The sequence below is a fragment of the Montipora foliosa genome, chromosome 2 (genome assembly GCF_036669935.1).
Source record: "Montipora foliosa isolate CH-2021 chromosome 2, ASM3666993v2, whole genome shotgun sequence".
Lineage (NCBI taxonomy): Eukaryota > Metazoa > Cnidaria > Anthozoa > Scleractinia > Acroporidae > Montipora > Montipora foliosa.
Genome location: NC_090870.1, coordinates 34,824,423 through 34,834,422, shown reverse-complemented (window position 1 = coordinate 34,834,422; position 10,000 = coordinate 34,824,423). Strand labels below are relative to the sequence as shown.

Below are 10,000 nucleotides of genomic sequence, written 5' to 3'. Positions count from 1 at the left end.
TCTGGGTTCGGTACTTTGCTAGTAACCACATGTCTTCTCAGGCTATTTACCTAAGACTTCTACCATGGCACTACAATGATAGACAATACCAAACAATATCGTGCATTGTTAGAGCTACATCTTACGCAAGGACAACTTGAATCTCCTGGAAGACAACACACAGCTCAGTTGACATTATGGAATAAATCGCTGTGTTACTTCACCGCCCGTCTTAATACGTGTCTATTTTTTTTCTAAAGAGGAAAGGAATGTCTTCTTTCTGACAAATGATTAATTAATAGGTTGGTAGCCAGGTTTTTACCTCAGAAAAGGATCTGTTTTGTCGTACGAACGTGTGAGGACATGTGAGCCAAAGGGCCTCTGCTGGTATGACTTCTGGGTGACCCCTTAAGAGTCATTGTCTGAGAAAACCGGGCAGGGTCAAAAGATGGGGGTCGGCCGATTTCCTCCAAATTAATACCATTTGATAGGCATCAGATAGAAATACGACTGGTAAAATATGAGCGTTAACGAGCTTTTAGTTTACGAGTTGACAACCCGCCTCAGTTTTGACCCCGAGAAAGCCTATGTAATGGTACGAATTGAAAGCCCACTTTGAGAGCTCATAAAACTTGCTACACAAGATAATCACATTTTTTATTACTTTTCCAGTATTTTCCAAGCATCTAGCTAGACATTCGTGGTGAAAGAAATTAGTTTCGTGAATTTGCTTTTTTATCGAGCTACGTCAAGCATCGTATGGTTGACGTACTTCCGGTGATACTGAAATTTTGGGCAATTTTAGAAAGCCGTTTCTCAAAAGTGCGGGAGTTTTTTTTTAAATTTTATTCCATTTTATAGTTATTTGGGGGTTTCTTATTGAATTAGGGTTAGGGTTTAACATTCCAGGTGTTTGTTTTTCACTGCCTGCCTAGTTTATCCAACTGACCTTCCATTATTGAGCTCTATAAGAGTATATTTTGTTTAAGGATCCACTAAAACGCCATTCGCGTTACATGACTTTCGACGCCATTGCAGGTTAATTAATGATTATACTGTGTCCACCAGAGAATCTGCGCATTTCCACTACCCTCTCGATCCTAAGAAAATACGCGCAGAAGGCTCTATGCACAGAAACACCACTTAACAGGGGAGTGACAGGCAAGACTTTTACTGACACGGAAAAAAAAGACGAAATAAATAAAATAAATAAAACGAAAAAATCCCACCCACTTTCCGACTGGGATTGCCATACTGGCAAACCCAGTAATTAAATCTAACTTAGAGAGGACTAGGTTAAAAACGCTACATAATTGATATTTACAAAGAAAAAAATGTATAAGCTGGACCTGGCTTTATCTTATAGCAATTTCTTTGTCTCCTTAAAAAATAAAATTGGGTCCATGCAGTTTCTTAAGGAAAGGGGAAGGTTATTGAATAAATTAGCTGCTTCATCTTGAAACGTATTGGTGATCATTGATCTTTGAAGCTGATCATTGATTGGTCAAATTCTGCGGAAGATTGACCTAGCTCTTTCCTATCTTCCTTTTGGTTTTGGTCTGGAATCCGTGATCAGCATGAACAATCTCACAAAAAGTGCACTTCTTTATTTTAACCCTTTTCAGATACTGAAGGAATTTCTCACAGCAAAGATTGAGCAAAATGCTTCACCTCCTGTACAAGACAAAGTCAGTGTCAGGATTCATCGCCTGGTTTCATCAGTAGCAATTGCCCATGTACTTGTTTCTCACAAAGTGCATCTCGATGATCATGGGTTTTCCAAACTCTTGTCATCTCTTATTCTCAACCGAGATCCAGACAAAGAATCTTGCAGAGAGTTGCAGGGACTTCTTAGTTATTTCCCCCCTGAACACCATGAGTAAGTCATGCATTTTGTGCTTGCATGCCCTTACTTAACTTATTTTTTTTAAAAAAAACTTATTTTGTGGGGGAAAAGCCTTTGTTGCTTAAAGCTTAAGCAGTAATTTTTTCATATTCCATAACTGTCCAGGTCTCTCTTACGTTTGTGCTATTTATGTTTATTTCTTATATTTTACTTTATTCCCTGAGATGAACTCTTAAGGTGATAAATAGTTTAAGGGAGTCTGGATATTATATCATGCTGCAAATGGCAACCATCGTTAGAACCTTATTGAAATAACTGGAAGGATTCACAGGAAGATCATCTATATTGCGGAAAAAAGCTTTCAAGATCAGCATAATTCGTCATATACATGTTTAACAAGATTTAACAGGTAGTAGGATTGGTTAAAACCATGTGCCTAACAGTAGAGCAAAGCACCAAGTTTACGTTGGCACAACTCCTGTTAGCTCAGGTTACACTGGAAGGCGTAGTTGGCCACATAACACTAGGTAATCAAAAAAACTAACGAAAAAGGGTAGTCTGTGGGAAGGCAAGACACCTGGCCTTGCAGCTCACACGATAGAGCAACGTTTCTGTAATCCAAAGGTTGTGAGTTCAATTCCTATCCATTCAGAAATGTTTCCCATTCCTTGTTTTGGGCCCATCTCCGTACTAGGACTGTTGGATTCAAGTGCTCTAATGTTACAAGCAAGACAGTTGGTTTTTGTAAACATGACCTTTGGCACTGTCCAACGCATTATGTCAGTGACATATTTATAGTTATTTTAATTGCTGGGGCAGGCAAGTCAATGTAAAACATCCTATTTTTGCATGGAAAGGCCTTCATCTGAAAAATAAAGTCATAAACTCCCCATTTTTCATTGCTGAAAAGTGGTCTGTAAGCTCCTTTAAAAAAATTATCTGAAGCAGGTTCAGAGCTTCCTTCACAACTGAAATGGGTAGGATGTCTCTGTTTCCACTCCAGAGATTTCGTTTTTGACTTTTGAAATAGTTTTATCTTAGCCTGCTGACCACTTTTCAGTAATAAAAAATGGGGGTTTTATGACTTTGTTTTTGAGATATAGACTTTCCATGCAAAATATAGGGTGTTTTGACATGACTTCCCTGTTGCTATAGTGACCTTTTACATCATAATGAGTGTGTCTTGATAAGAAAAAATTGGTGTTTTATTTGGTGCAAAAAAATTGAGCCACCTTAAATATTATACCAATCGTTCTGGGGGCTTTTCATGCCCAGTGAAACAAACTCGTGATTCACTAAATTGACTATTTGATAATCCCAGTTCACATAAGGCAGGCCATTGGTTGGCTCTTTACAAACACAGGTGGAGAAGTCGAACCAGTCTTAGTAGGACTTGAACTCAGGAAATTTGGATTTCAACTCCTGAAGTTGACAATATCACTCATTTATTGTGACATTTCTGTGTTTCGTTTTTGCAACGAATTGACAACTGATGTTCATCACACATAACAGGTGGTGGTCATCGTTGTAAAAAATATATACTAACTATAATCTTTTTCATTGCCATCTTTGTCTGTTAGGCTCCTTGGTGAATCTATCCAGAAGGTTTGTAGACACGTTGCGAAGGAATGTTATGATGTTCATGACTGGTTGTTTGCAGTACCATTGGTTCACTTTTTGACTCACACGACAGAACCATTTAGCAATGCTGTGTTGCTTATGGGAGAACCGAGTGCTAAAGATGACATTTGGTGGGGTGCAGATGGTTTTGACACAAAATCTGTAAGAGGAAGGACTTTCAGGGAAAACAGGTGCAGATAGATTTTTCTCTATTTCTTTTTATCTTTCTCCCAATTTTGGACTCATCAATATTTTAATGTAGAGCAGTGTTTAGGAGAACAACACTTTCCTCAGTATGCAAACAGTAGCTAATAAAGCAGATTTCTCTAAAGTTTGCAAATTGTATCTGATTCCGAGTTCCTCGAGATTGTCCTCAAAACTTTGGTGGGATGGACCTGAAGGCAACAATTACCACTTTGCTCTCAGGTATCTTCTAAAGTCATGCCATCTCCACCTCCAATTTTGAATAGGTGTCAATCTTGACAAGTTTTTTTTTGCGATATTATAGTTACCTTGAAATCTACTATCTGACATTGATATTCTTCCTGGTCAAGCTTGGTCTTTGTCTTTTCAATACACTCAACACCACTGTTGTGGGACACACTGCAACCCCAACTGCCTCTCAAAAATCTTCTGCTTTTTGAATCGTGTGCTTCGTTAACCCCCATATTTTCCTCCAGGTTCCTAAAAAAGGTGTCACATCATTTTTATCGTTACTGTTGTCATTGCCATTATCATGGTCATTCGCATTATGCGTGTCATTAATATCCACTAAAGTGGACGTGATATTCGCCAAGCGGCAAAGCTCCGAGGTGAAGATTCGAATTTTACAGTACTGAGGTGAATAATTATTGTCCGTTTATACCATTAAAGCTAACAGAACAAAAACATTACACACTGAAATGCTTACTGGAGGCCATTTTTACCTTGTTGATGACAAAGTCTTAATGAAGGTATAGTGAGGGGGCTTCATGTGCAGTTTCCTGGAAAAGCCGGATCAAGGATCACCGGAACAGTTCAAAATAAATTAAATAAATTGTGTGGCTACACGATTAACGTAATAAAACGGCACCTGAAAATGGGAATGTCATAGAAATCATCCCAGATTGTTTAAGCACTGCTGCTTTTGCGAACCATCATTTTTTATTTGTACGGTTCCCCTGTTCAAGATGTCGAGAAACAGGAAATCGGCAAACGTCAAATCCCTTTATTTTATAGGAAGTGATGAAAAGTGTTGGAATAAACGTTTAGCCTGCTGTGTTTATCGGTGACAAAAAAAAACAATTCTTCCTCGTTAGTCGTCAGGTACTTTCTTAAAAAAATATCACGTAAGCCTAAGAACTGATTCAATTCTCCAATGTGTGTTCTTACAATTTTTGACTTGTTGCTTCCGTGTATACTCTACGGGACTCACGATAACAACTCTGTGGGGCGATCCAGTTTTATCACTTTCTGAATCAATTTTCAAATCCCTTCGGAAAAACGATTAAAACGTCTTCTTCTACGCAAGTGATTCTTCAGATGCATTCCATTTGCTTTTCCTTTAAGGATATGAGGTCAGCAAAAAATCAGTTTAAAGAGATGAAGTTAAAGCAGCTGAAATTTGCAGTTCACGTGTTTTGAAATTGCACCGGAAGTCAGATACGCAATCACATACCGACGTTCGGGATAATTTGGAAATTTCACGTGAATTGAACCGCTTGTTACTTATTCTAAGTATAGCATGTGTACAAGTGAACCAGCGCTGTAGGTGTCAGTCTCCAATAGCTGACCTGGTAGTTCAGTGCAAGTTGGTAGACGAAAATTGGCACTACCACAAAGTGGTATGGCCTTTTCAGTATTTCGTATATTTATATTTATTATCTTTGTGCCGATTTCGCATATGTTCGCTTGAGTATACGAGAGGTCTTGACTGAGTCACGTAGGGCTGCAATCAATCATGTCTATTTATTATTTAATTTATTTGATTTATTATGACTCTTGATCTGGTGATCCTTGATGATCCGGTGATCCTTCATCCAGTTCTTCCACGAAACCCTTCGTGTGCTCATTGGATCACTCAATCAGTGGGTTGTTAGCTTTCGGGTTTTGTTGGGGCGACAGTGAGGTGAGCAGTCTGCAGACACACCGAAACGAAACCAGCAAAACCCATGAAAGGGATTGGCTATTCATCGAGTTACACGTGGAGTTGAGTTTGAGTTACAGTTTTTGGAGGTTTTTGCACTTTAAGTAGTAAGCAGTAATTACAGGTCACTTCGAAAACCGTTTTCTTCGCATTGAAAGATATATTTGCATAAAATTGTCCAAAATGGCATGGCTCTCCAATGATCAAAACAATCTTATAATTATTACACCTTTCATGGCATCGTTCTGGTTCTTGCTGTCAAGTCTATCGACATGAAAACGATGTCTTCTTACAGGGATACATGGGGTTTATTGTTAAGCCCGTCAAAGCCGTCCCGGCGGCTAAACAAGGAACCATATTTGTCGTACGGCATCATGGTCATGAACACTAACTAGGAAAACATCAGACAAAGTGAGCCCACAATACGCTTTTTGCTCATAACCACTGAAACTATAAAATTATTGCATCAACACCATTGTCTCGTGTTAAAGTCTGTAACGCAAAAACGTGTGAAAATGTTTGACGTACATCACACAAATACAACCCCCTACCCCTCTTTTTAATGTTGTTTGCGCTATATCTTTGGTCAAGCATGGAAAAAGTCAATACATTGTTTTCCCTGCAACTTTGAAAAGGGGAGAAGGTAACATCAAGTGTCCTAGAAATTTATGACCGAGATTGGGCGGGTGCCTGGTGTACGGGAGATTGTCACGCGAGTTTTAATACTTTGTACAAAAGTCATGGGTGCCATTCACGTTGTTTTTTGGAATCTATACTGGCCCCGTTTCTGCATGATAAGACTCGGTGTAATCTTTGCGCAGTCCAGGTTTTCTGGTTCTCACGCAATGGAATGCTGATAGTTAACCGCAGAGTCGTCAGCAAGCGTGTGAAGTGGTGATCTTTAATTGCTTAGTACTCAACCAGTTTAAAAAATGATCTTCCAACAAGCTTTGAAATCAGAGTAATGAAACTGAAAGTATGTCTGATCTGCACAAGTGTATTTCTTTGTGTGATCACGACGGGTTTCTGTCTACACTTTCACCATCCTAAACCTTTAACCGCTTTAAATCATGTGAAGCTATGATCCTCGCAGTTAAGCCCTGGCCAAACTATCGAACAAAGTGGGATTCCACATGCAACATTGTCGGATGTAAATGGTGAGGTAGTGGCAAAACACTATCCAACATTGCTTGATGAAACATTCAAGTTTAAGTTGGCGCTAACACTGAACGAAAATCGCTCGTAGCGTTTGCGCTACTGTAGCTGTTTAAGGACGGAAATGATGGATTCAAACGAGGAAAACCAAAAATAGTTAAGAGAACGTGTAGAAAAGGGTATTTTTACTGCTTAGCAGATATTGAGAGTGAGCTCGAATCAATTTGCAGAAATTGTAAACGCTGTTGAACCAGAAATTATCCAAACAGAGCGAAAGTGATTAAGAGGACTAAAAGTGTCCCAAAAACATGGCCTTGCTTCATATTCGCTGATCAAGGTTCCTGGCTGTTAATCCTTGTCCGCCATCTTTGTTGCAAATAATGCTAGAGGCCTAGGTTTGAAAATAAAATGGCGATTCGTGATTGGCTAGCAGCGCAAACGTGACTCGATTCAGGACACAACTTTGTTGGAAGAGTAGCAAAACACTGCAACATTGTTGCGTCGAGCAGAATTGTTGGTCGCAGTGTTTGATCAAAAGCAAACTCCATCCAACACTTGATCGAACAAAAAATGTTGGACGAACATCATCCAACATGGGTGGCGAGACGGTCGAACAATGTTGGATCGAGCAAAGTTGGAATGTTGAATCCAACTACGCAATTGCAAAAATTGCGTTCATAACTGCGAGGATAATAGCTTCACTTGATTTCATATCCGCAGTTCATATATGATCCATTTCATATATCATTTCATCGCCTTAAATCATGCAGTTTATCGTTATTTCTCAGTAGTTATGTATACACTTGTTGATTTAGTTTTTCGTTCACGGTTTGTTTTGTTTTTGCAAGTAAATAACTGACAAAATCACTTCGTAGGTTAGTGTCAGTAATGGAAGAAACCCTTATGCGAGCTCACTTGTTCCGATAACGCTTTGTGTGGTAACCGATCATGATAACCACGCTGCTAGATGACAAATGCTATGTTTCATCGTTTATCCGCCGGGCCAGCCAGGACTATAAGCTGGCTTAACAGTAAATCCCATCAAGCCCTATAAGAAGACCTCTTTTCTGCGTCGATAGACATGATGGATAGAAGGAACAACCGTGCAACGGTGGCTCGGTTGGTTGAGCACTGGGCTGCCATGCGGGAGGTCGTGAGTTCGACTCCTCAAGGTAAAAGTGCTGCCATCCGCAAACAGTTAGACTTTCAAGTCTTCTCGGATAAGGACTATCAACCGTAGGTCCCGTCTCAAAACCCTTCAATGTTCATTAACTCTGTGGGACGTTAAAGATCCTACACAATAGTCGCAAAGGGTATGGCATGGAGTTCCTGGTGTCGTGGCCTGGTCTTTGGCATAATCTTCTGAATGGACTACTGATCAATGAGACCACATAACAGCAAAACAGACAGGAGTTAAATTGAAGGAGTCCAAGTGCTGAAACTGGTAAACAAGAATACTGCCGTGCATGAAATTTCAAGATACCATTTGGCAATGCATCTGTGAACATCAAAGAAATGGTGGTTCGTGGTCTTCCCAGTGACTTCTACTTAATATTTATTACTTTTAAATGCCAAAATGCCCAAACCCGTAACTCAAACTCAACTCAACTCGTAACTCGATCAATAGTTTATCTCCCACTGAAACGCCGAAACGAAAACAAACCACCCGAACCACCGAAACAACGAAACAAAACCACCAGAACAGCTATAAAAGCTTGAGCAAAACGTTTTGAAACAGCCGAAATGACACCACTGAGATTGAAGTGCGGGCGGATTGTCATGAGCAATAATTTCTGAAACAGTTTCCTTTGAGTTTCTTGTTTCAGCTGTTCTTTAATCACAATCTTTACAATTTCCCAATGCACGTACAAAGAGTGAAACCATAAGATTCTTTTATTTTTTCTTAAACAACTCAAATTATATCAATCACGCAATATAAAGCGTTTACCCATGAGCACACAGCAGCCAAAAACAGTGGTATATCTGGTAACGGAAGGCTTGCAGGTTCCTGGAAATTTGAAGCGTTTGGAATGAAAATAACGTCGGAAATCAACAAACAAAACTACGAGGCACAAAAGTTATGACATAAGAATGTTAACACATTTTTAAACATTTGCATTTCAAAGAGATAGTTAATGCTGGAAATTGAATTAAGTCAAAGCCCCCGTTTGCTTGTGTAGAACGGAACAACTTTAAACAAAAACTGTAAAGAACCAATTTTGGTCACAGTGAAGCTACCTCCCGCGTGACCAGAATCCACAAGACTGAAATATAAATACATCACTTACATCACTTATTCCATACCTGCCAACTCTCCCGGTTTTCCCGGGAGTCTCCAAGTTTTTCATCAAATCTCCCGGTTAGAGCACCAAATCTCCCTGGAAATACCTACAGTGGCCTTTTTCAACATTTGTTCATTTATTTAGTTATCTTCGAGATGTCAAAAAGGAAAATAAAACAAGAACTGAATTCTAGTGCTCTCATTTGAGCTGTTCTGGTTCGGAAAACGTAAAACGGAGCAATCAAATTGATATAGGCTATATTTAACAAGTACCGTAATTGGTCAGAAATCAGGCAATCAAATTGCACAATACGTGGTAGAAAGTTGGCGCGGTTATGGGAATAGCAATTGCTGTTCTAACCGAGAAACTTGGGAACATTCGGAAGGGCTTCGGGTGATTTTCAGAGAGTATTTAGATATTGTTGAAAATGACATTCTTACAACGCAAAGATTTTGATGTTTCCAGATTTTTGTACTCTGGGGTTGGCAGGTATGTTATTCAACGATGTGACGTCTGCATTTTGAACCCAATTTGTACTGACCGATTTAAAATATAGCTTCAAACTTCAAAATTTACAAGTCAGGCGTTCCTTGGCTCTACTGTAAACATTGACAAACATTAGGCAACAATAGGGAACTAAAACTTGCAGAGCGTTCTCGTTGTAACTGCATTGACTACTATAACGTCAACGAAATACCACGGGATAAGCGAAGTAAGACCAGAAACGCAACTTTAATTTTTCTAATTTGGGAAAAGATGTATGCTTCTATAGATCATCCATTTCAGTTTCTTGTATTCGCGCTGAACACAAAAAAAGTATTTGCATAAACAAAGTATGTTAAGCGATGATTGCATTTACTTTAAGAAACGGTCCAGATAAGAACGATAGCAACAACGGCAACGGACATGTTGGAATTCAATTGGTATGCAAAAAGGTGATAACTTTTCTATTGTCTGTACTTACTTCTGATTGGCTTAAACAGCAAACGGTTA

The 10,000-nt window shown here is 39.2% G+C and overlaps 1 protein-coding gene across 1 annotated transcript in view; it reads left to right on the top strand.

Moving 5' to 3' along the window:
• The window catches only part of LOC137992933 (E3 ubiquitin-protein ligase rnf213-alpha-like), a 167,544-nt gene that overhangs the window by 72,766 nt on the left and 84,778 nt on the right, over window positions 1-10,000 (top strand). The window contains exons 9-10 of the mRNA XM_068838517.1: window positions 1,605-1,858; window positions 3,406-3,636. Of these exons, the coding sequence (XP_068694618.1) occupies window positions 1,605-1,858; window positions 3,406-3,636 (485 nt within the window). The remainder of the gene's footprint in view (window positions 1-1,604; window positions 1,859-3,405; window positions 3,637-10,000) is intronic.